Source organism: Maylandia zebra, linkage group LG17 (genome assembly GCF_041146795.1).
Source record: "Maylandia zebra isolate NMK-2024a linkage group LG17, Mzebra_GT3a, whole genome shotgun sequence".
Taxonomy (NCBI): domain Eukaryota; kingdom Metazoa; phylum Chordata; class Actinopteri; order Cichliformes; family Cichlidae; genus Maylandia; species Maylandia zebra.
This window is the reverse complement of record NC_135183.1, coordinates 31,139,245-31,166,998: the sequence shown is the minus strand read 5'-3', so window position 1 is coordinate 31,166,998 and position 27,754 is coordinate 31,139,245. Positions and strand designations below refer to the sequence as shown.

General features: G+C 41.1%; 1 protein-coding gene across 1 annotated transcript; it reads left to right on the top strand.

The window, feature by feature from the left end:
- Positions 1–1,757: 1,757 nt before the first annotated feature.
- On the top strand, positions 1,758–23,652 carry gpr37b (G protein-coupled receptor 37b). Its single transcript, XM_004560921.4, has 2 exons — positions 1,758–3,522; positions 16,924–23,652. Exons 1-2 carry the CDS (start codon positions 2,461–2,463, stop codon positions 17,740–17,742), a joined length of 1,881 nt encoding a protein of 626 aa, XP_004560978.1. The 5' UTR covers positions 1,758–2,460; the 3' UTR covers positions 17,743–23,652.
- Positions 23,653–27,754: the final 4,102 nt, after the last annotated feature.

Below are 27,754 nucleotides of genomic sequence, written 5' to 3'. Positions count from 1 at the left end.
GACGTGGGCGATGGCATCCTCTGTGGATCTGTTGGATCTGTAGGCGAACTGCAGCGGATCTGTGGTGTCTGGGATGGCGGAGGAGATGATGTTCTTTTATCCATTTATCCATTTATCCATTTAACTAGTGGAGTCGCCCCCTGTTTGCCATCAGAAAGATTCCTACTTTCGCCTTTTTTGGTTTGGTTTCAATCAACAACACTGTTATATGACCACAAACATTTCAGATTACTATAAAAACAGGTATTTTCTCGTTATCATTTGAAAGGTTTATCCGTTAGCCTATTTTTAATTATTTAAACTGGGTTTCCATTACTTGCAACACCTTGCTAATTATTAGAGATGGGTGGGGGGAATTTAATTCAAATATCGTTAGTATCGATACCAGAGTTGGTATCGGTATCACATCGATACTAGTTTGATAGGTTTAATACTTTATTTCAATCCTCAAAGATCAGTATGCAGCTTACTTAACTGTGTTAAATAAACGACTTTTTGGAAATGAAAAAATATACTGCAAACAGATTTATAGCCTTTTAATAGCCATTAATATATTTACATTTATTTATAACCATTGAAACAACAGCACTGGCCCAAAGTGATTTAGAGACAGACACATTCACATTCCAACGCTCCACCAAATCAATTTCAAAATACAGGAAAAGATGAAAGGTGTGTTTTGTTGTATGACTAATTATTGCAGAAATTCAAAAGCGATTTAGTTGTCATTAAAATGTGTTCAGAATTTGCAAACTAATGATGATCCTTTGAAATCATGAGGTATTGGTATAGCACAAGTATACTAAGGGGTTTTCCCTACATTTTCTATGTATTTTCTCCCAAAAATGATGCTGCAGAAGCATACTGCAGCTCATAATACACTGATTTTGGAGTCACTGCTCTTTATACCTGTTATGGTCACAATAGCAGTTTAAGTAGTTAACTCAAAATGAAGAAATTGCTAGAGAAGACAGACATATAAGAACAGTCAAGTCGAAGTGGAATTAGAGTGCATTAACATAGCAAGTGGGCTCAAGAAATGTTCCATTAATTAACACTGCAATCCACGAGGGAAACGTTTCCTCTCGGTTAAGCCACTTCTTACAATATCCGAGTGTTTGGAGTGCTTCTTAAAGCTTCTGAGTAAAGCTTAGGGTCAGAGTCAAATATCATTTTAAAGGTATATTGAATGATTTGTGGTACAGTCGTAAAACAAGTGGCAATCAATGTTTACTGTATATATTGTCCACAGTGATCCGTTCAGGCTTTAGATGAAAGTGAAGTTTGCAGCCCGGTGCACTGAAATTGTGAAGGTTGAATCCGAATGACCCAACGGGCCAAGGTGGGGAGGTGACGATACTGACTGTGAGAGCTGCTTTTAACGGGTAGCAACTTTTACAAGTGAAATTATTTAAAGCATGAATCATTAATCTTCATGAAGTAGTAGGCCTAGTCTGAAAGTGTTTCTTTTTTAACATAACTAAAAAATGCCTCGGGGAGGCGCTTCAGATAAATTGAGCTGGGCGGATCAAATCAAGATATCTTAGATGAAAGGGATTTTTCTCTAAAAGTTGCTTTTCTTCTTGAAATAAGTATAGATATTTTACCCAGCGGCAATTTGCTTCCTATTTGAGTCTAAACAAATTAGACTGGAAGGCATCTACTTAAATGTGCGTTGATATCACAGCGCCGCCTATGCGTAAAAATTAAAAACTGGGAAATATATTTATTAGCACGTCTTGTCGGGCGTGGCAGGCTTCTCTGCCGGGGGGTTGCTGTAACCGTAGCCTGCTCCGGGGCTGCTAGATGCTCTATGATGGATGGAGAGTGACAGATCGGGGTTAGCCGCCAGGGGAGTGCATTTTTCTTCCAGCGCACGGTCCTACCCAAGGAGAAAGCGAAGAAGGAAAGATACTGGACGCAAAGGAGGAAAGGAAGAGATACAGAGAGAGAAGAGACCGATTTCTACCCCTCCTCTTTCCTTCTCTCTCTCTTCTCTACTCCCGTGCATCACAGCCTGGTGGGCTTTACCCGGACTGCACCGCATTGACGCTGCTGCTGCTGCCGACCCAACCCAATGAATTAACATCATTCACATACTCGCAGAGGATCTGGGTTTTCGCACAGCTAGAAACTGGATGCTGTGCTGATTTGTGCGTGCATATGCAACAATTCCCTCTCTCTGGATCCGGACACTGACTCGCTGTCCTGCTAATGCCAAGACTTTGAAAACGAGGAGGAGGGGGCGTTTTGGAGATTATTGCAGCTGCAGTGCAAATAGTGCAGAAGAAGACAGTGGGATACTTTCAAGTTTGCAGAGCGAATGTAACCCTGTGCTATTTATTGTACGGTTTCCAACATGGGTGTTGACTAAAAAGAAGATTATCCCCCGAGCTCCATAGAGGTGTGATGATCATGCACTCGTGAAGATTTAAACTGCGCTCAGTAATTTCCTGGATCATGCAGATTCTGCCGCCTAGGACGTTATTCGTGTTACTGGCCCATATACATGTATTGCTATCTTTGAGAAATAATGGAGGAGTTCGGATTAAAGATGAGAGCAACAGCAGCGCGTACTCTGGCAAGACTTTCCAGGGGTCTCTCCGGGAGAGTCATCAAAACAAAGCCCGGGACCGTGCGCTCTTGCCCGAGTACGCCACAGGTGCGTCTTCGGCAGAGCTGCAGGCACAGCGGGCAATTATCAGAGGGACCCTTAACTCCACTCACCCCTGGAAGAGGGTAATTGCAGAAGAAATTCGGCGAAATGGACACAGCAAACGCGACTACAATAGGACTCTGACACCCGTGGAGGATCCCAACGCCGTCTCACATTGGGACTCGACGCGCCACCATAATAGGAGGATAAAGTTGAATGGCGGGTTTAGTAGTACGGGGACGCCAGCAGGTGGACACTACAATGCGGCTAAGCCATCTTCAATGGGTTGGGGAGACGGAGGAGGGGGACCCGAGGAGGGCGAGAGGCACAAGAGAGGCACAAAAGATGAACAGAAGAAAGCGTGGAAGAGGGGGAGAAACCGGTTGAACAAAAGCTCTGTAGTTTTGGCTCAACCTCACGCGTCACCGTGGGAACCCATGCCCAAACCGGTGGCCCTCACCTCCACCGAACTGCCCTTTGACCTCTTCACCAGGAGGAGTGAGTTTTTCACTTTCCGAGAGGAGAACCCCTGGGACGCCACGCCGATCACCCCTCCCAGCTCGCAGGATTTCGAGAACGAGATCAAGAACCCCTTTTACCCAGTGACGAGTGAGACTTACGGCGCTTACGCGATCACGTGCGTCTCCGGGGTCATTTTCCTGGTGGGCATAGCAGGAAACATTGCCATCCTGTGCATCGTGTGCCAGAACTACTACATGAAGAGTATCTCCAACTCTCTGCTGGCAAATTTAGCTGTGTGGGATTTTGTGCTCATCTTCTTCTGCCTGCCCATGGTGGTGTTCCACGAACTGACGAAGTCATGGCTGCTGGGAGAATTTGCCTGCAAAGTGGTGCCCTATGTGGAGGTAATTCTGCCCAGCTTTCATTAGTGTCTTTTTTCTGCTTTAGATTTCTCACATGCGTAGGTGAAATGTTTTGAATTGATCACTTCAGTGATATCAGATGATGAAGGGGCTCAGTCAATGTCATTTAGGTGTCATGCTCTTCGTTGCCTGCCTATATAGAGATTTAATTTAAGAGTTTGGTTTCACTTTCAAAGCACTGACAGACCTGAAAGTACACACAGTCACAGGATGACACCTCACCCAATAACAAGGCAATCTGTTTGGCACTTGTGCACCTGCTGCAACTGGACAGGAATCTCACTTAGCCCTGGAGGCATCAAACACACAAACAAGCACAGATACGCACCAGCATGTTTGACAGCCACTCGCTATCTGCCATTTACTTTGGCTCATAAACTGCTGCTTTCATCATACATACACCTGAGGAAGGCATTGCACACGCACATATACTCAGTCAGCCTCTTTCCTTGCCTTTTTTGTACCCTCCCCTTCCCACGCACCAGCATTCATAAGCAGTAGTAGTATGCTGATACCTTTCCTTTGTGTTTTTACTGCAATTACACCAGTGTCAGATTCACCCACAAGCGCAATGTCTTTTGTGTAAAACAGGGGATTCCAGCTCAGGCACAGCTTAAGCTTGCTTTGAATGGCTGTTGGCATGACCCGCCTCAAGTGAACATGAAGGGGGGAGGTTACATATGTGTTTAAAGATGCTTGATTTGAAGACGGAGAAATTGTGGGCAACCCGTCTGAGTCATGACTATGTAAGAATTATTTTGTTTGCAGCCAAAGGTAGAAAGAAAGATAAGAGTAAATGTCAGATTGTGTAACCGGGCAAGAAGCCAGAGTCAGTGATCAGAATTTAACTTCAACTCCTCCCTCCAGATGCTACAGAGCCTGCAAACAGGAAGAGCTGTTATCTAATAATATCTTACCAGCCATACAGCAAAAACCTGTTGAGATGTTAAAGATACCTATGCCTGATGTATAATCTACACTAAGGTTTGGTTGAAAGGCCATCTGTTCAGGCCATTGAAACGGTGTCCCTTTATGTCTAAATTTGGTTTAAAAGTGAAGGTCACTCTTTTTCAACAACTCTACAAACTCCTCACATAATTGGCAGATTTAAACCTAGACCTAGTCCCCTTTGCTTCCTAAACTTTCACTTTTAAACAAAAAATAAGCCCTAAGAAGATAAATTTTCACCTTTTACATTTAAACCAAATGTATAGATAGAGGGGTCGCCTTTTTAAAGTGGTCAGATTTAGCCCAGGAAGATATGTTCATGGGCTTGTGGTGCATGTCGGGTATTGGTATTGGTGAATCTTATATTAGCTTTCTGAAGAGTTTCCGTTGCTTTCATGAAGTTTCCATGCAACTGTAATTAAGGGTGTTGAGACAGAGCTGAAGGCCAATTTCTAGGGCAATGCTCGAGTGTACAATGGGCTTCTAAATCAAAGACCAGTCGGTGCTTTTTCTTCATTTTAGCTCAATTGTCAGCTTATGGTCACATATGCTCACTGGCTATTATTTGTTCAGTGAAGTTATAAAGGTAAAGGTCCACTCACACTTTCCTAGAGTCTGACTGATGGAATTTTTAAAGCTGATACCGATATTTGGTGATTTAAAAAATCCGATATTTTGATATATCAGCTGGTATTTTGTTTTTTTATATTCAGACACACAAACATAAGCAGATTTTTTAAAGTCCTTTATAAGATAATATGATAATGGAGTTTAAAAAAACCTGTGAGTCTGCAGAGTGCTCCTTGGTGGAAAAATTTGTAATTTCAACACTCAAAACATAATACCATATTGTAAATACTATTATATATTTTTTTTATTTACTGTGCTAAGTGCCTTCTTTTTACTTTATATTTTATACTTTTACTACGTTTACTATGGTTATTATGTTACTGTGCTGCTTCTTGTATTATTGCTGCTGGCCTCTGTGAACTACCAAACAAATTTCGTTGTATAACTACAATGACAATAAAGTTCTTTATCTTTATCTTATCTCATCTATAATAATAAATGCCGATACCAGTATATATCAGCAAAAGGCTAATATAGGCTGATGTATCGGTCAGGCTCTGCACTTTACTAGGCCTACATTTTTTGCAGAAGCTGCAAAAAAATGATCAATAATAAGTAGAGATTATATTTAGCATTGCATACTTACTCTTTAGTGTATAATAACATCCTCATATTTAATATCAGTCCACTGTGCACCGTGTTGCAAACACCTTGTGACTGCATATGTTTTAATTATTGGGGGATCAAAGAGAAACAGGCCCCCTACCTGTGTTATTGCATATGAGCTTCCCAGGGACCACAGGATAATATTTAATAACCTGACTAACACATATCCACCGCACAGACCAAATGGTTATTTTTAATACAGAATATGTTGTTGTGAAGTAGCTGTACACACCTGTCTCCATGTCTTAATTGCTTCATTTCAAGATGTGTTTTAATATACATATGTATCAGGACATGTGCACAGGGCGCTGTCTGTGTTCCGTGTGTGTATTTGTGCATGCATGTATCAAACAGGCTGTGAGTAATGCAGCCCAGGGCTCAATCTTTCCCTGTGGAACATTCAGCGAAACACACACACTCACCCTATGGAGTGACTTCTTTCTTCACTTAACCCAAATTGAGTCACAGGGGATATTATCATTTGAAATAAGGACACAGTCTCAGTCACACTTAGCCTGCATAAATACACAACACAGACAGACACAGAACCCCATTCAGGTATGTATTCAAATCAGGAGATTCTATAGATAATGCATGAGTGTCTGTGCAAAGAGAGCAGCTTCCCGTGGAGCTGCTTTAAGTAAATCTTGTTTTATTCAGTGCTTAGTCGAGTGTGGAATTTCTAAACCTCAAAGAGAAAGCAATTTTGGTGTGAGATGTGAGCAAACACGGAGGGAAATACTGCACAAAATAAAAATGTGAGCCAGTCTGCCAGCCCACATCATTTCAGATACAGTGCCTGTTCACACCGCACACTGCCCCTCTTGGCAGTAAGGGGACAGAGCCCCCAAAAAAGGCAAAACTAATGGACAATAATTGGGTCTTTGCACCTGGCAGTTTATTAGAATAAGACCTGAAACTAGAGTAAAATAACAAATAAATGGAGCAGTAAGCATTGTATAAGCCAGAAGGAAAAAGAAGTCATTTGTCAAGGTTGATTTAAAGCTATGCTTTTGTAAAAGAGTGATTTATATACATCTTATTAACCCCAATTAAAGAAATGCTTGTAAATCATTACAGAAAAAGGCATCTGAGATATTACAATGTCACAGAAACATTGATTGAATGTCCATCTTTTTCTGATAATATTGTGTTACTTTTTAGCATTAGGCACATGGTTTGATGGACAAAATTCAACCAAAATGCAAAATCCTACTAACTGGATCTCACACAAAATTTGTACACTTATATTTAAGCAGTCATGCAAGTATTGTACAACTGAACCCATATGCAACAGCCTAATGACTTCTCCCATTAGTAGACAGATAGATGATTGGTAAACATCATCATGGGATATACATCTCCCTAAAGATGCATTGTAATTAGTGTGATACTGGCAATCTCAATACTAGTGTAGCCATATAGCATCTGCTTAGAGCCATTAGAACCTGAACTGATTATATTTGCTATGTACAACTTGTGTTTTTATTTACTATATACATTTCTAAGTGTTTTTATGTGAGAACTTTGAGTGTGACAACAGTAACAGGACTTTAGCTCATTAAAAAAAGAATCCTTTATGATCCGTCTGTTTATTGCCTGTCTCTACTGCCGTTCATCCAACCTGTTTTCAGTCTTTCATATTTTGACCAAAACTGATTCTCTGACTATCATGAATTTCCTAACTTTTGGGATACATTAAGTATGTTCTAGCTTATCTAATTCATTGAAAGTTCCTTCTTTCTAACTCTAAGCAGAGTATATAAAAATCTATAAGGCCAATATCATCCTTCAGTTTAGGCTTAGTTTAGTTTGTGCCTTGTGTATTTGGCCTTGTTGGTATTTTCTGTAGTCGGGGCTTCAACAGGCAGACATAGACCGTTGAAGAGGCTGGAGGAAAAGAGAGTGCAAGAGAAAGCTTGAGTATGAGGAGAGAGTGAACAGGGCTGCACGGACCCACCAAGGGCCACAATGCACAGTGTCGAAATTGGCGATAATGGCAGGACATACATCAGCTTGACATATACACACTCACCGTGCACAGACTGAGCCGCAGACCCTCAGGAAACTGAATTAGAATTTGGTCTGCTCTTTATGTCTGCTGTATGAAGTACAGTAGTGGAATATAGGAAGGAATATAAAGTCAGTTGCAATTATGATTTTCTTTCTAAAGAAAGAATCCAAAATGATAGCCTTGCTAATGAAATCAAAAATATTTATCTTCATTTACCATACCGTTATGTTTCGATCTTTAGAGGTCTACCAGAGGTCATGAAATAGGAATGCCTTACTATTTACAGTTATATGTGTCCAAGCCTATGTCGGTTTAAAATCTAGGTAACCATCTAGCCTGTAGACACACACACACACACACATTCACAAAGTCAGTAGGGTGTGGTGTTTCGCCATATGGGTGGAATGGCCTTCTCCCTACTGATCACTGCCTGCGGCTGTTCTCCCCCCTCTCCTCTTCGCATCAGCTATCTGTGATTAGAAACAAGCCTTGGGACATGCACACTCACATACACTTAGAGACAGAATGAATATTACATTAATATAAACTGAAATGCAGATGTACACTTACAACGCGTAGACACTGACAAACACAAATTAAGTACACAAACACAAACTAGATCTCGTGCCCTTTGCATTCTCAGCCTGTCAGGCATGCGAGTAATTGTTAATTGGAGTATACGTATTTGAATTATTCAGAGTATGTGATTAGAAGCTCTTCATTATGCATAATGGTGAGTCCATTCAGCCAGCTCTTTGTCCATGGATGAGTAGATTTGGTGTTTTGTATGTTCAGACAAGTTCAAATAACAGCATGAAGCAAAGATCGGGGTTGCCGTTGGACGCAGTTGCCTAAATTGGTAATTACTCATGTAAATGAAATATTCATTGGGTGATTATCATTATGAATTATGTGGAGTGAAAACAAGCAGCATATTAGCTTTACATCAACATAGAATAGGTCAGCACAAAATCAGGCTTCATAGAAGAGAATAGAACATGAAAGCTGTTCTGTTTTGTATTGCTTTCAGTGTAACACTTCCAGGCAGGAATCAATGACCTGGAACAGGACTTTTCCAGTCGCCACTGTAGAATGAGAGCATTCTTTTTTTTCTTTTTTTTTTTGCGTCCAGGGTAAATCTGCCACACGTCAGGATATAATTCAATGAAAGAGAAATTTATTGTCTGGAAGAAACAGACAGAAAAAAAAAAAGAAAGCAATGACATAGATCACTGTTGCTCTTAATGTAATTAAAAAAAATACAAAGCAGCCCATTAAGTACTCATTCCCGTTCTTTGTGCATATGTAATGCACAATGTAGTGTATTGCACATACACACTTTTTATATATTTGTTTCCGAAGCTTTTGAACACGTGTTCTTTCATCACAAGAGCAAAATCGTGTAAGCCACAACTACTGAGCAACGTCATCCACAGACGACAGCTTTGGAAACATAAATGGACCACATGTTTTTTTGTCGTTGTTGTTTTAATAAACCATTGGAAGTATGTTTTTTTATTCTGTTTTTAAAGATTACTTTATTGAAACTGAGATTACCAGTACCAGTCATACAGTCTGTAGGAAATGGCAGTAGAGGGCATTGGAGGATGGGCTGCTGTCCTCCTTAATGCAGGGCCTTTTACATCAAATTAATGCCTTATTTTTCCACGCTAATGTGCTATTATTCAAAACATGTCTCTGCAACAACCTGAAATGCCATTGCAATATTCAGTGATAATTGGCAAAATGAACTGCTCCTTCTCCACCACTCTATTTTACATAAGAGTGAGATACACAGCATAGTGTATTGGAAAAAACATAACGTGCTAATTGCTCGCTACTTTTAAAAGGATGACTTAAACACAGTACGAAATAATTATCTTTGTTAATATCTCCTCTTTTTTTCTAAATGAAGAAGTGACTAGTTACTTGTCTTTTTCAGCACAGTTAGCTTGTTTTAACATCAACTCTATAGCAGAACACCACTGAGTAGCAGCTTGAGAGCTCCAGCAGAGCCTTACTGCCTCAGCTGACTACGGCAGCCTGCAGCACCCAATGTGCCGCTGAACTCCATTTACCCAAGATGGATTTCAACATGAATAGTGGACTCCTGCAGCATTCTCAGTGCTGAATATCATGGATGATGTTTGAATTTCTGTTGATATAACTTCTACCCTTAATAAAGAATAAGTAGACGTCCAGCCTTTAGTTGCACTATATGGACAGAAGTGCTGGAACATCTGCAAGTTAAATCTACAGTAGCTACTCTGTTGAAACCCATACCGTAAAGTTTTCAGTGCACACTTTTATCATTCTTGATGAATCCTGATGATTTATTGTCGTCACCCCACCGGGCAGCTGGGGAGTGGCGTGACAGCACGGCCACACTGGTCCTGACAGACTAGACAGTCATTAGAACAGCTTTGTAAATAATCTACTAATATGTAGTGTGTTGAATCCTATCAAAGACAAAAGAACTCATAAAACCAATATTTTGTTTTTGCTATTATATTTATTGCATTTCCTCCTCCAAACTGTGTTACCCCTTTGGTTTGAGAGGCTAGCAACACATTACCTGGTAACAGTAGCGTCACCGGCCTCTGCCTGTGTGTTTACAATGATTTTGTCAAGTTAGGGCTAGTTAGGTTTTTTCCTATAATTCAGTTCAGTTCAGTTTTATTTGTATATCGCCAGATCACAACAACAGTCAAGGCACTATAGTCCAAAGACGTGCATATTAGATGAAGTGATGATTCTACATTAGCATTACATTAGTGTGCCTGAATGATTGTCTGTCTCTTTTTATGTGCCCCGTGATAGGGTACACCCAACGCAAGTTACCAGTCTGTCTGCCAAAGTCACCTGGGAAAGCTTTGAGTCACCTATAACTTAAGAAAATGGATGGACTCACGGAAGATAACAGAAAACAAGCAATAGATATTTAACAGCAGAAGCTGTTTTTGTTTTGCTAGCATGAGCAGGTCCACAAGGTTGGATTTTGTCTGCTATTACCCTCCATATACATCAACCATATAGAAAGATAATTTCAAAAATTCAGCATAAACATGGGCATGAGCAGAGGACCTGCCTTCTAACCCTGATCTATCCACTGTCTCTGTTGCTCATGCAGCCCACCTGATGGATGGTTGCTGTCATTGGCAGGGTCTCTCTGGTTAGAGTTATGGTCTTCTGGAGCCTGCACTGGGTCACACACTCCTGTAAGAGAAAAGCAATGCAGGTGGAATAACCCTTTGGCTCATTACTACCAGACTGGTTGTCTATGTGTGTGGTTGTGTTTGCGCATTGTTGTGTTTCGACATTAGCCCATTCATCACTTGATAACACCCATTACCCTCTGACAGTGGCTGTAGTCACAGTATGGCCCCAAATGCTCCACCAGTCCTTGTTAAGAGCCAATTAATAACTTGAGCCTTTGTACCACCAGCTCACAAGACCTTTAATCAGCAACTTAATGGGCCGTTATTAAAAAACAGCACCAGGGGAAAATGTCTTTCTCACCTGCTGTGCAGATGGACTGCCAGAATTTTAAAAACACGTGTTGTAGATGAAAGGCCTTTTCATGGCTTTGTTTTGTTTTTTTTCTGAGCTCTTGAAGTCCAAGGTTGAGAAGCAATTCATCATATAAAGTGGAAAAACTGCATTGACCTCTTTTGCAAATTGTCTAGATTAGATTAGATTAGATAGAACTTTATTAATCCCTCGGGTGGGTTCCTCTGGGAAATTCGATAAAATCAGGTCTATCATCAGGTGGTAACAGGTGGTTTTGATATTATTTGATATTTGGTATTATTTGGTAGTTAGGGGTTCCAATCACAGAACTAAAGGGAATCATAAAGTCAATTTTTGTTTCTATTATTAAATACAGTTGTGGTCAGAAGTCTACATACTCCCATCATGTGCATTAAAATGCTAATTTGGGGCTTTTAATAATTTCTTTGAACTGCTCTTTTCCAGGGTGAAGATGGTTCAGCATGCATCTTTAATGATTTTCTCCTGGATTTTTCTCTAATCCGCACAGGGCAAAAGTATACAGATGTGTGGTTCATTCTCATGGGAATACCCAACTCTGTGCAAGTTTTCTAGCTGATATGAACTTGAAGAATTTGGAAGTAGTCGTCCTTTATCATTCCATCCACTTTGTGCAATGTACCAGTACCACTGGCAGCAAAACAGCGCTACCACCACCATGCTTAACAATTTGTACAGTGTTTTGAGGACTGAATGCCTCATCTTTACTCCTCCAAACAAACCTTTTCTCATTGTGACCAAACAGCTTGTTGTTCTCAATTGACTGTAAAGCTTTTCTCCAGACAGCATTTGGCTTGTTTGTTTGAGCAGCTGCAAATTTTTGTCGAGCTTGAAGGTGTCAGTTTTGGAGTAGGGGCTTCTTTCTTGCTTGGCACCCTCTTAGTCCATGACCATGTACAACTCACTTCACTATGGACAGTGATGCTGGTGTTCCAGCAGTTTCCAGGTTATGGTTCCTGGGTTGTTCCTGATTATCCTAAATTTTGTCTCATTTGAGGTCGACGGTTTGTGCAAAGTGGTTAAACATCTGTAACTTGTACTTGCTTACAATTGTTTGAACTATAATCTTGGAATCTCCAATTATTTATAAATGTATCTAAGAAACTTTTTCAACTTGTGATTTGTCCTTCTTAGATCTTTATTGAGTTCCTCTGCTTGACTGATACTTGGTATCGGAAAGAAAAGAAAAAAAATAACTATGATTCTAAAAATCTCAAGCTATTCCTTTAGAAAGAGACAGGAGGTATAAAATCAATAGGAGTGTACATATATTATTTATTTGGGGTTTTTTTATTTCAGAGCATTACTGTTGCAGGATTTCTGTCCCTGAAGCTAACAGACCTGTTGTCTTGCCTGCAGGTAAACTGAACATGACAAGGTCAATGCTGCTGGTTGGGATAAATGCCACATTAACATTGTTAATCATTCTGAGGATGTCGTGGGTTATTTCTTTCTTTCTGTCACTCAGTGAGTTAGACTCACTGACGTGTTTCTCTGCTATTGTTCAGCTCTCATTCTCTCTCTTTCCCTTTCATTCTCTGACTCCCTCTTTACTTTCCATTCCTCTTCTGCCTCTGTTTCTCATTCTCTCATTTGCATTTCCCCCTTCCACAAACACACTGACAGCTTCACCCCCCTAAACCCTCCACCCCCACCCGCCCTGACTGTTGGACTCTCTCTCTCTCTCATCCGGTACAAAGCTATGCTTGTTCATCTTGCCCTTGCTCTCCGCCCTGACATGCTGATCAAAGCTTGGTTGCCTTTAAAACCAATTTCAGGCCTGTTGTTCTATTTATGAAATATTCAGCATTTGCAACTACCTGTTCTTGTGTACGCGATGGATATTTGTGTCTGTCAGAAGTGGGTCAGACACAGAGACTAATATGATGTTTCACAATAATAAAGGTAGAAAAAAATGGAGAAAAACACTGGTTTAAACAGCAGGTTGGTGGACTCAAAGCCAGAGGTGTGCGCCTGAGATGACCAATTAGGAATATACCATCTCACAGACTTCTGAAACTGAGCATTTAGATGAGTCTGAAGTCTGAACCTTTGGCCTCTGGCTATGTTTAATATGGGCATCCACCACTGTAACCAGTATATGACAGAAAGAAAAAAGAAAAATAATCTATACAACATATTCAAATGTTAAATAGTGGATTTAAATGCAATCAGCTATTATTTGAGTGCAAAAACACCTTTTTGTTCTACAGGGTGGGCCACTTATATTTGGATACACCGTAATAACATGGGAATGGTTGGTGATATCAAAGTCCTGTTTGTGGCACATTAGTATATGTGAGGGGGCAAATTCCTCAAGATGGGTGGTGACCATGGTGGCCATTTAGAAGTCGGCCATCTTGGAATACAACTTTTGTTTTTTCAATAGGAAGATGGCCATGTGACACTTCAAACTTATTGGTAATGTGACAAGAAAAACAATATTGTGCTTGGTTTCAACGTAACTTTATTCTTTCATGGGTTATTTACAAGTTTCTATTGGTTCACAGCCATTGACATGTCAAAGTGGTTAACACGTGAGGAGCGAATCGAAATTGTGTTGATATCTGGTGAACGCAGTAACCGGGTAATTTTAGCAGATTTCAATGCAAGACGCCCTACGAGACCACCCATCTCCCATGCTACTGTTAGCAAACTGCTTGCTAAGTTTCGTGAAACTGGTTCAGTGTTGGATTTGCCAAAATGTGGATGCAAGAAAACTATCACTAATGAAGAAACATCAGTGGCTGTCCTAGCTTCATTCAGCAAGAGCCCACAGCGTAGCACTCGCCGCATGTCACTGGAGAGTGGCATTAGTTGAACATCCCTTTGGCGGATATTAGCTACTCACAAATGGCACCCTTACAAACTCCAGCTACTGCAGCATCTTAACGAGGATGACCCAGATCGGTGCACAGAATTTGCAGAATGGGCAAAACAAAAATTGGAACAGGACCCTCAGTTCACGCAGAAGATTTTGTTCAGAGATGAGGCAAACTTTTATGTGAATGGTGAAGTTAACAAACAAAACCACCGCTATTGGGCTGACACTAACCCACAATGGATGGATCCCTCCAAGACTGTTGGAACAACAAAAGTGATGGTTTGGTGTGGTATATGGGGTACAACGATAGTGGGTCCATTCTTCATCAATGGAAACCTCAAGGCCACTGGATATTTGAAATTGCTTCCTGATGATGTGTTTCCCTCTTTATGCACTGAAGCTGGTATGTTCCCTGAGTTTTTCCAGCAAGATGGTGCACCACCACATTATGGGTGCCAGGTCCGAGCATTCCTAGATGAACAGTTTCCTGGAAAGTGGATTGGTCGTCATGGGCCAGTTGAATGGCCCCCATGGTCTCCCGATCTGACCCCCTTAGACTTTTATCTTTGGGGTCATCTGAAGGCAATTGTCTATGGTGTGAAGAGGTGAGTTGTACAGCACCTGAAACTACAGATACTGGATGCCTATGCTGGCATTTCTCCTGCGGTGTTGCTATCAGTGTGTGAAGAGTGGGAGAAGAGGGTTGCATTGACAATCCAACACAATGGGCAGCACATTGAACACATGTTATAAGTGGTCAGAAACTTGTAAATAACCCATGAAAGAATAAAGTTACGTTGAAACCAAGCACACCATTGTTTTTCTTGTCACATTACCAATAAGTTTGAAGTGTCACATGGCCCTCTTCCTATTGAAAAAACAAAAGTTGTATCCAAGATGGCCAACTTCTAAATGGCCATCATGGTCACCACCCATCTTGAGGAGTTTGCCCCCTCACATATACTAATGTGCTACAAACAGGACTTTAATATCACCAACCATTCCCATTTTATTACGGTGTATCCATATAAATGGCCCACCCTGTACATCAAACATCGTGTTTTATGCCTAACATGCATCCCTGCATAGTATGTACACTCAAGAGTGCAGTAGGGCAATAGCAGAATGCAATTTCAGTAAGTGGCATCCACAGTGACGCATGAATCAAACGAGCAGAGTCGCTCTGTGCCTGTACTGCAGCAACATTTGAAGGGTGTGCTTTTTTTTTTTTTTTTGCATTTTGTTCATGCTGTAGATGAACAGCATGGGGCTGTCAAATCCTGCTTAAATTTCACTGCTATAACAGCTCCAGACTGACGCTCATCTCTATTACAAGAAGCAGACAGTTGTGCTGTATAAAAACTTGCAGGACTAAGTGTAAGATGACATCTGCCAAGTGTGCTCAAAATTTGACAAACCAAACCAACTAATGGATTAATCGGTTCAGAGTTTGACAAGAAATCATACACAAGATGCTCTAAAAGGAACACGTCTTTCACTACATCCTAAATACACTCAGAAACAAACCAGTGGCAGTTGCAATATTTTGGCACAACAAGTAATAAAACCCCCAGCTCCCAAATGCAGTCACATTCATCACAGCTACTGTTCAGAAAGCATACACCTCCCTCATGGTTATGACCCTTTATGAGCCTGCTTAGACCTCCATGTGTATCAGGGTCAGCGTGTGTGCGTGTTCCTGTTTGAACATCTATATCTATCCAGGAAATATGTGTTTAGAACATTAAAGTCAGCTCAAAGGGGCCATCTGGGAAGCTGGCTGTTATAATTAAATTGGATATGAAGGGGCAGGAGTGGAAGCAGTGTTGTATGAGGAAGGACAGAGGGTCAGGGGATGTTAAGGCTGCACATGCTCCAGCTGCAGAGGACCATTTTGCAGGGTCCACACTGTGCCAAAACGATGGCTAATCCAACAGATGCTTTCAGGTGTTGGCGAAATTTGACAATTCTCATATCTAAAAGGCAGACGTAGTGCCAAATAATTAGCTGTTGTGTGCAGATTTTGAATGAGAAATGAACAGGAAAGCATAATATTTTTGGAAGTTTGCTAATTAGATTGTTATTAAACACTAGGTGTAAAGATTCTTTTGAACGAGTGACTCCAGCAACAACAGCTTTTTTCGAAATCCTCCCTTGATATGTAGGTGTGGTGTCTAACTGTCTGCTTTCAGTTCACACACACACACACGCATCAAGGGATACTACAGTGTTAATCACAGCTTAGAGCCTTCCACTGTGCCTCTGCTGCCCCACTGCATGTAATTGTGCCACTGTCAGGTGTACCTAACAGCCGGTACCATTACACTTTGTCCTGCTGTCTTTCTATTGGTGGCGGCTGATTTTTCAGCTGGTGAAAGTTGATGTGTTTGTGTGCGATGCAGAGAAACACATTTGTTTACTCTACACGAAGCAGCCCTTCTTCAAGATTCTGAAATATAATTTCTCCATTTAAGATAATTTAGTATCTTTTCTTTGTTATGCTCGATAGCCTGGCAGCCGTGAGTATAACTTTGCAGAGTGTCACAGGCGAATCAGAATTGAAAACAGATAAGCCCATCCGCCTGTTGAAATGACTTTAGATAATCACTTGTGTAAGGCCAGTGTTAGCACAAGCTCTTTTATCCTAATTTCCCCCTCATGCATTCTGTGCTGATGCACAATTTCAAGATATGAGCAACGCTCTTGAGGCAATGCATTTTAGTCAGCTAAGGCCTCTGGATATACGCAGTGTTACGTGTCATGTTAATTTCTGAATAATGTTTAAAGGGCTTCTCTTTGTCTGTTTGCTCAGGTGGCCTCCCTGGGTGTGACCACCTTCACCCTGTGTGCTCTGTGCATCGACCGCTTCCGTGCAGCCACCAATGTCCAGATGTACTACGAGATGATAGAGAACTGCACATCTACTACTGCCAAGCTAGCCGTCATCTGGATCGGCGCCCTCCTCTTGGCACTCCCGGAACTCCTCATTCGACAGCTTGTGGCAGAGGACACGGGAATCCCAGATGAGCCCCCTGTGGAACGCTGCATTATCAGGATATCCACTTCACTGCCTGACATGCTCTATGTGCTGGGCCTGACGTACGAGGGTGCTCGGCTGTGGTGGTGCTTTGGCTGCTACTTTTGTCTCCCCACTCTCTTTACAATCGGGTGCTCATTAGTGACGGCGCGCAAGATTCGGCATGCAGAACAGGCCAGCGTGCGCAGCAACAAGAAGCAGATCCGGTTAGAGAGCCAGATGAACTGCACAGTCGTCGCGTTGGCGATCGTCTACGGCGCGTGCGTGGTGCCTGAGAACATCTGCAACATAGTTTCTGCCTACATGGCGGCCGGAGTTCCTGAGCATACCATGTCCGTGCTCCATCTCCTCTCCCAGCTGCTGCTCTTTTGTCGGGCCGCCGTGACGCCGGCACTGCTGCTCCTCTTGTGTCGTCCGCTAGGCAGGGCATTCCTGGACTGCTGCTGTTGCTGCTGCTGCTGTAACCACGCCCCCTCCTCAGCCACAGCGAGTGACGACAATGAACACGAGTGCACTACTGAGCTGGAGCTGTCGCCGTTCAGCACCATCCGCAGGGAGCTGAGTAACTACACACCTGCTGGGTCCAACTGCTAGACTGACATTACCATCAGGGAAGGTGATGTCACTAGCCTGATATCTGCCTGTGGCTAGTATTTCTCAAGACTCGGCTAGGAGAGATTTGCCTTACCTAGTCCACTTACATCTCTAAATGGGTGCATGAAGGAAGTTGGGTGCTCTAAATATGTTCATCCTGTTATTCAAGATCATCAACTTTACAATATTTGTATAACTGTTTTTCCAGGACATTTAAGAAAAGGCAAAGTTGTCTTTCCACTCTTGCCATGGGGTGCTTCTAAAACTTGGTCAGTACTTATTTTTAGCAGTCCTGCCTGAAACCTTTAAGACTTACTCACTTCCCTTTTGTAGGCCTTGTTTAGCTAAATGTTTTGGGACAGTTGTAATGACCTCCTAACCAGTTGAGGCCTGGTTCTTCACAAGTTAAAGAAATAATCTAATTTGGAGTATTTACACTGTAAATACGTCACAACAAGTAGGGTCTTTCAGTTGTTTGTGATAACAAATGTGGATTTGGCAACCACGAAACAAAAACACGTCCAAGAAAATAATCAATGCTAATCACCTCCCAAATATGTCATAAGATAAGATAAGATAAGATAACCTTTATTAGTCCCACACGTGGGAAATTTGTTTTGTCACAGCAGGAAGTGGACAGTGCAAAAGTTATGAGGCAAAAATTAGAATACAATAAGAATAAATACAGTACACAACTGTACAGTCATAGTTGAAATTATAGAGAATTAGCTAATTACTCATGAAGTGCACCTTGTATAGTAACTCAGACACAACATCTAAGCAGTATCACCTAAACATGTAGGCTCACACTGCCCATAAGAAGTACAGCTAAGTTTACAACCTACATCAGGTGTCAGTTTATGCTTCGTGTAATGGTGCACATATGGGAACAAGGCTTATGATAATTAAACTAGGAAAGGCCATCTCAGCAGTAATGGTAGTTTGCGAAAGGAAAACACAGGGAGGAGGTTTCACTGGAGAATCCAAATGTACACAGCCACACTTACATTGTATATTGAAAAATATCCGCTTGACTCGAGCGAAGCTGGGCTGGTCTCAGAGTACAACAAACACGGACGTGTGGGAGTGGACTAATTGAAATCAAATTAGCGTTGCATGAAGTGGAATGGGATTGAATGAAACAATGCAGACTGAATTGAATACGAATAGACCGGAAATTAATGGAACGTAACACCGTGAAATGTAACTGAAAGGGACGGACTCGGCACGAAGTGGACTGAGATAGAAGTATCTGCACTACACTGTTGTATGATGTTACGCCTTACACGTTGGGCTGTATATATACTGTACACTTTCTTTGGTGCTCTTATGATGAATGCGCTGTAAACAACAGATCCATAGGTTCGACTTAGAATCACAAGAAATTTAGCTGCATACTTTGTTTCAGGTCAAGAAGACGGATTACAGTTACCTGGGACTCTTGAATAATGTAAAAGATGAACAAAATCAACAAAGAGTATCACCGAGCTGCTACATTCAGTTACTACCTTTATTCAGAGTGACACAACTAAGAATATAGTGGCACTTTCTTTTACAGTGTAGCCCTTACTGGTGTTTACAGATGAATCAAAATATTAGTTACTTAACACTGTACAGTTCGGTAGATACAATAAATAACTAGTGCACACATTTTATCATTGTTGTTTTATAACACATAACTAATTATGTAAGATATTAAAAAAGGCAATAATTTTCTGTCAATAATTCAATACTTAAACCATATAACACCATATTATTTAAAAAAAAAATAAGTGAAACATTGTAAATACTAGGGAACTGTTGTTGAAGCAAGTATACATTTGCACCAACAACTACAAAGGTCATAGTAAATACAAAGCAGCTCTTATTTTTGTTATTTATCCATCCATCCATCTTCATCCGCTTTATCCAGGGCCGGGTCGCGGGGGCAGCAGCCTAAGCAGAGAAGCCCAGACCTCCCTCTCCCCAGCCATCTCCTCCAGCTTATCCGGGGGAACACCAAGGAGTTCCCAGGCCAGCCGAGAAATATAATCTCTCCAGCGTGTCCTGGGTCTGCCCCGGGGCCTTTTGTTATTTATTTACAGGTTATTTATTTACTATTTCTGAACTGTAAAACAAAGTGCTACTATTAACCCTATGGCAGGACCAGGACCACTGGCTAAACCCCCTACCCTGACTGGTAATTGTCCAGTCATACTTCTGCATCTGTAAATAGACACATTTTGAGCTTTGGCAACAGATAAAAGATGGGTGTAGCTACTGTAGTATCACCTGTTGGTTTCTGAATGTTTCTGCCATCGTTACCTTGGTTGCAAAAATCCAGATGTGACAAAGAGGGCAGAAGGCTCACTGGGCTAATTACTTGTGATTGGCAGCTCATTAGCTAATGGTTGTTCAGTTTCATACCACAGATAACCCCCCATTTTTAAACATAGTATGACCAAGATAAAGAAAAATATAGGGTTAATTTTTCACTCAGTATCACTCAGAATGAGTGACTGAGCCCATAAATTCAACAGGAAAGTGTTACAGAGGTCAAGGCACACAGCTCTTTTCCCCCACACTTTTGTAGGACTGTAAATTTGCTTTTTTGTTTTCACAGATTTATCCCTCTGATGGCCTTCAGACAGGGTTTCAGCCATTTACGTATTAGCTTAATTGTTCTGATATGAAAGCTACGTCCATGTTTTATACTATTTATAGTCATGCTCATTATTTAAATGCACTTAAGATAATAAAAAAAAGATTTATTTGCCTGCAGTGTGTGTTTTTGGGTTTAGTCTTTTAGCAAGAGCAAGATCAGCTAATAGGACAGCAGTTTTTCATTAAAATGATCAGGAAGGAAGCTGAAGACAGCATTTTCAACCAATTAGTGCTACTTACAATAACATCTTAGTTAAGCTAGCTGAGCTAGCTAGCTGCACCAGTTTTAATCTGCTAATTACAGTAGCAGTTGTAAATGGTGAGCCCTGTTACCGTTTCTAACTTGTGATCCATTTGGTGTGACATTTTGTCACACTGGCTACCGTTTAGCAGTAGTATACAACGAAAGATTGTAAAGAGACATATTTGAACCCAAACCATGAAATTTTCCTGAATTAGGGATGTTTGTGGCTAATTGACAGGTTGCTAAAACATATTATTAATATCTTTTTAGTGAACAATGACAATTATATTAATAAAATGATGCACTTTGAGTGGAAGCTGTAAAGGAGGAAAGGGGAAAGTAAATAAATGACAGCCATGCTAACCTGCGCTGTCCTGCAACACTGCAAAAAGGTGCGGGGAGATAGTTGTATGTAAACCTTGTCAGAATAAACTGAAACTATAATCAAGCAACTGAAGCCAGATGTATCCATATGGAAGAAACCAAGTCTACTACTGCTAGCGCTGCTAAGGTTAGCCAAACTCAGCAAAGTAATCTGAGTGTGCATGCTGCACAGCTTAGGAACATTCAAAACATGATTTGATTAACTAGGAACGTCATTTTTATATATGATTTCTAAAACACACAAATTTTTTGTTTTTGGCTCACGTTCAACTTCATGTGCTCAGTTTAAATGTTTTTAAACATTAGTTGAATAGTCTAATAGGTAGCAAGTCAGTCACTAGAAATATCCCTATCCCAAACCTCCATCCATCCATCCATCTTCATCCGCTTTGTCCGGGGCCGGGTTGCGGGGGCAGCAGCCTAAGCAAAGAGGCCCAGACCTCCCTCTCCCCAGGCACCTCCTCCAGCTTGTCCGGGGGAATACCAAGGCGTTCCCAGGCCAGCCGAGAGATATAATCTCTCCAGCGTGTCCTGGGTCTGCCCCGGGGCCTCCTCCCGGTGGGACATGCCTGGAACACCTCACCCAGGAGGCGCCCAGGGGGCATCCTTGTCAGATGCCCGAACCACCTCAGCTGGCTCCTTTCGATGTGGAGCAGCAGCTGCTCTACTCTGAGCCCCTCCCGGATGGCCGAACTTCTCACCCTATCTCTAAGGGAGAGGCCAGCCACCCTTCGGAGGAAGCTCATTTCTGCCGCTTGTATCCGCGATCTCGTTCTTTCGGTCACTACCCACAGCTCGTGGCCATAGGTGAGGGTAGGGACGTAGATCGACCGGTAAATTGAGAGCTTCGCTTTTACACTCAGCTCCCTCTTCACCACGACGGACCGGTGCAGCGTCCGCATTACTGCAGCTGCAGCCCCAATCCGTCTGTCGATCTCCGGCTCCCTTCTCCCATCACTCGCGAACAAGACCCCGAGATACTTGATCTCCTCCACTTGGGGCAGGAACTCATCCCCGACCCGGAGTGGGCACTCCACCCTTTTCCGGCTGAGAACCATGGCCTCAGATTTGGAGGTGCTGATCCTCATTCCCGCTATCCCAAACCTAAACTAACATATATACAAGACACAAACCACAGTGTCCTGGATGGCTTGTAATGTGTTTTTATAGTTCAGACACACAGTGACATTTGCTCTCTGCCACTTTGTACAATCTCAGAGACGCCAGCAACTTTGACAAATAGTTAGTATTTATTGCCAGTAGAAGGTGAAAGCTTGGTAGCAGCTGGTGAAAGAAAATATGAGAAGCATGTTTATCTCTACCTCTGAAATCAAGAACTCAGTAAACATTTTGATGGTAAATGCCAGTATTGTTGCAAATGTAATGGGAACCACCAGTAACGTCACAACCGTAAGGAGGGCGGGGCCTAGCAACCAGTCAAATAAAGTGTCATGACCTCGAATACATTTTGCAGTTTCATTACTTGAGCTTTTAAGGAGAACCAATGAAATGTTTTTCACAGTGTGTAATTTCAAGTGTATTGTACTGTATATCCGTTTTCTTAATCCTACTAATCAGACCTGGGTCAAAACAAGGTTCGAACATCAATCTCATTTATTACTCCTGTCAAATTTATGAATGACTTAATACATAAAACCCTAAATATATCCTATATTATTGAAAGTGTATGCTTTAGAAGTTTAGAAGTTGGAATGGCATCCAGAGGGTGGGAGATGACCAAATAATGTTTGTATCTGTAAAACATCAAAAGTTCCATTTATTTAAATACTGAAAACTAACATTAACCTACGTGACCTGTGTGATGACCCAGGTGTGATGGTCATTGGTATACTGTATATTGCGATGACTTTTTTGCATACGACTGCACTGCCAAACACCTTCTCTTTCTCTCTGTCTGTCTTTTGTGCTCTTGTGGTAGTAGCACTCTATCTCTGGATGTCTCTTTCAGCATGGGGGCCAGTTTACTTTAAGCGCCATCACTACAGGAAGATGAATATTACTAGAAAATTGAAATCAGTTCAGGCCCTTTGTCTGTAATGAACAGTTTATGAGTTCCTAGGGATGCTGCCTGCAAATCAACACCCTACAGCCTGTTTGAGAGTTTTTATTATTACATCACTATTATGTATTGTAGGTCAGTGTGTGACCCTTTTTTACAGCTTTCCACCATCCAGTTTTTCCCTTTCAAATCAATTTAAAAGCACGTTGGAGCATGGTTTGGTATCTCGTTTAATGACTGAAAGTTCCCATTTATCTCCTGCTATCTGATGGCACTTAGATTTAAACTGGCTCCTAAACCTGACTCTCTTTTTTCTGCATATTTCTGGAAGTATAGCTCATAAGTGGCTCAGTGTGTAGTGATGTGGTTGAAACTTGATGAAGTAAGTCTTGTAAATCAGTCAGTGAGACGTTTATTCCGAAGTTTGTGAGTATCCTCTTCACTCTGAGCAAAACGTGTCTGTATTTGATACCTGAAAATGTAAGCACACAACCACTTTTGTCTCAAAGTCTAGTCACTCGTTTCTAATAGCTTTTTATATAGCCAAAAAAAACCTGTCCCTTTGTTTATCAAAGAACTTTATCCTGAGAACTATATTAAATTGCTAAATGTACTATTACAGTGGTGTTGATGTATTTTGTTTGTTTTTACAATAGCTGTGAGTGCTGGGAGAGATGTGAAAGCTATAACAAAGCAACAAAGGCTGAAAGGTCCTGTCATTTAATGCGTATAAGATCAAAACACTGAATCCCCATAAAGCAACCTAATACATTCAGGATAAGTAGTATTATAAATTCCCCAGGGGCTTCAAGAGAGCCTTTTTTGACAGCTGAATTAACATTCTGTAATAATGCGTTCCCTTTAAAGTACATATTCTGACTCAGAGTATTAACCAGCCAAAAGAAAAGCTTTTGAGTAAAATAAACTTATTTGCTTCCCTCAAGTTGCTCAGAAAATATACATGCATGATATGAGTTTTCAAAAATAAAGCTCAAATAATAATTTGCTTTTGATTGCTTTTGAATGTTTCAGTTCCAGTGTACAAAATTTTGTATGTGCAGTTTGACACTGGATGGATGTTTTCACATGCATTTTAAACTTCAGTTTATGCTGTGTACATTCAAGTGGCACACTTTTGTGGCGTTTAGCTTGGAACACATGGTCCAGTGCAGGACTGTCAAACATAAGGCCAGAGTTATCCCAGCAAGGACCACCAGAAGACGTTAGAAAATGTAAGGAGGACATAAATTCTGGTCTCTTAACTGTATTTTCATAAATTTTAGAGCTTGTTGTACTGAATAAGACCTCCCCCACACTCATTCATACTATACCAAAGTAATGAAGGATGAAGATAATTTAATGAAAGAAAATGGGGGGTGGGTCTAAAATAAATATAACATTCTGTTTTATCATTACAGGATAGTTTGGGGTTATGAGCTATGAGAAACTTTTCTTTAATTGTACCCAATAATTTCTTAAAATTTAAGCCCAAAGAATTGTGTTGACAGATTTTTTTCATTAACTGTAGTAGCATTACTTTATTGTGTAGAGGAAACTGTGATGTACGCTCGAAACGTCACCTTATCTTCCTTATCTCCTAAGCCGTAAAATAACTGACACCCCGGTCTGGCATGCAACTTGCCCAGATGACATTATGAAAATCACGGAAGATCTCATGTCCAGCATTTAAGACTTTAAAAGTTCTTCATCGAGTTAGCAAGACCAAAAGTTATTTTTTTTATTATGTTGTAATAAATAGCTGTTTGCAATGTTAAAACGACATTCTTTTTTAAAGGTATACAAAAGTTTGGTTGTTATATCACTGTTAATGACATGAAGAGAAAGAGCTGAACGTGTGCTTAAGCCTCAGAACTTCAAATTTACAAAAGCTTGAGTTGCTGGAGTTTTATACATTTAAAGTAGAAATAGTCTAAAGCTGTAATCATACACACTCATTGCAGTTGTTGCGATAGCTGCAGACACAAAAGATAAATAGTTATTCTATTTTAGCATCAAAAATTGGAAGTTACACATACATCTCTATAGAGCATTGCATTCACAGTCTGATAAAATTCACTTGGACTCACATAGTCATGCATGCAGGTTCACCTCTATCAGATACCTGGATCTATCCTCCTTTGTATCAACAGTTTAGGCCAGTGTTGGTGGTGGTGTAGTGAAGTGGGGGATATTTTCTTGCGAGACTTTGGGCCCCTTGCTACAACTCAGCATTGCTGAAACACCACAGCCTACCTGAATATTGCTGTTGGCCATGCCCATCTTCTTGTGGCTGCTTCCAGCAGGATAATATGGCGTGTCACAAAGCTCAAATCATCTCAAACCGGCTTCTTGAACATAACAATGAGTTCAGTGTAACACTTTGGGATGTAGAGGAACAGGGAGTTTGCATTACGTATGTGTGTAGCTGACAAATCTGCATCAACTGCGTGATGCTGTCACATCTATGTTTCCAGCACTTTGTCATTCTATCTTTTGGCTCAGCAGTGGCAGAAGATGGACAATCCCTCGACTTAATCAGCTCTTCTCTTGCAAATGCACTGCCTCACCTCAGAGAGTTTTGGCTTCGGGCATGAATGGGCCCGGAGCCAACAGCTTAAATTGATATGGCAAAGGAGAGCCAAGGTCCTCCACCACCCTAATGTCCGCTTCAGGGAATTCTTGAAGGGGAAAGTCTTTTACCTCAAATGAGCCCACTGTGCCACAGGTGCCTTGGTATTCTGTGTTGCTCTCTATTTATCTGTGGCCTACAACAACTCCTTCTCAGTCAGCCACTCACCTTATTTTTAGCACTGTTTGAAATTTTGCGATGGATGGAGTTGGGCACACAGCTTGAAGTGTAGGAATACACTATTAGGAAATAGGGAAATAATTACTCCAAACTCTCCCGCTACTTGGGGTAACTCACAAACTTTGTGTCCCCATGTTCTGATTTCTGTAAGATCCTCCTACTACTGCTGTACTCTAGCAAAAGCTGTCTTCATTTTTCTTCCTCTTCACATAACAGGGGACCATTTAAAATATTCATCAGTGATGTATCACTGTGCTGCAACACATCCTACACACCCTCTCTCCCTCTCTTCTCTCTGTTGCCTTTTCTTTGTCTGTTGCATCCAAAGTGTTATACAACGCTGACGATAGCAGCCGACGTCCCGGGTCTGTGTTTGCGATAAGAACAGAACTGTTTATGCCTCCTGTAACAGAATTAGCTGTCGTGTTGGAACACACGGCAATGCCAGAAAGCTTCCAGAACCACCAACCAAGACGTCTTTGCTCAGTCCCCAAGAGGACGTGGATCACTCCCACTGTTGTGAGGAGGTGGTCGCTTTCATTTTTGCTCTTTATGTAACGCAGTCTCATGTCAAAACAAAGCTAGGGGCTGGAGAGATGTAGGGAAGGTAGATGTCTTTCAGTTTGCTAAAAACAGCAGGTTGTTGTGACATTGAACAGGAAGAGAGAAAGGAGAACACAACTCACCTATTCAAATCTGATCTAAATAAATCACTCTAACAGAGCTTTGATGGTGCACAGACAAATTATTAAAATGTCTCAAGCAGTTGAAACATTATTTTAAGTAATTAAAATGCATTTAGAAGATCTCATTTGAAGTCCATTATTATGAAATCAGCAGCTCATTTTGCACTTTGAATCAAATCCACTAAATATCTGTCATTTATCTCTCAAGGCAGACAACAAGAAATTAAATGTCTGGTAAAAAGCAAGAGGATTTGTTCACTTTGAGATGGCTTTTATGTATTGTCCTCCCACCACTATCTATCTCCTCCCTCATCTCACAGAAGAAGCTCTGCAATGCATGTTCATGCGGGTGTGTGTGTGTCTGTCTACATTACGGGAGGGTTTCTCATCCCAGAAAAGCTGACGGGCGATGTGCCACTCAGCTTGGTAATTTCCCCCCCAAAACAGTTGGCCTCCTGCCAGTGCACTTGCTCAGGCTCAATCAGCCTCAATCAGCAACATACTTTCTAAAGTGTCTGCAGTCCTGGCTGACTGTGAGAGTCACTCTGTCTGTGTGTGTGTTTGATGTGTGTGAATGCCTTTATCTGTCTTTTTGTTGTCTCATTATGTCACTGTCTTCAAATGCTTTTCCCCTTCAGTTTCTTACTGTAGCAAAGCCTTTTCATGATCACACAGAAGGTCTGATCCAGTTTTTACAGACTGTTTTTAATCTCTTTTCAGTTTTTTTTTAAGTTCTATTTCAGGCTCTAATGGACCCATTCGGGGATTGATTATGCAACACAATGAGGTAAAGAAGTATAGTTACACTGTTTACATTGATAGGACAGTTATGCAACACAGAAATGTTTAATGAATAACTGATTATTTTGTGACTTGGAAAATTTTAGTTATTTTTCTTTTGATTGTTGGTTTGCCTCTCTTTTTTGCAACTAAATATAATACACTGTATCATTTTAACCACGTGGTAAGTCAGAGCATAATGTTTCAGTCTACTGACATCACTTAAGGGTGACATTATAAGTAGGTTTACATTACAGATTTGTAAGGTTTCTACAGTTTTCTTCCAGTAAGGGAAATTCTCAGTTTACCTCTGGCTGTGGCTGACATCAGACATCAGGATCATTTGATATTACTTGTCAATCCATCCACATATACAACATGGTATATAGCTTTATATTATTGCTTCAGATATAGCTAAATCTTCCCTGCAAACAGATAGCAGGATA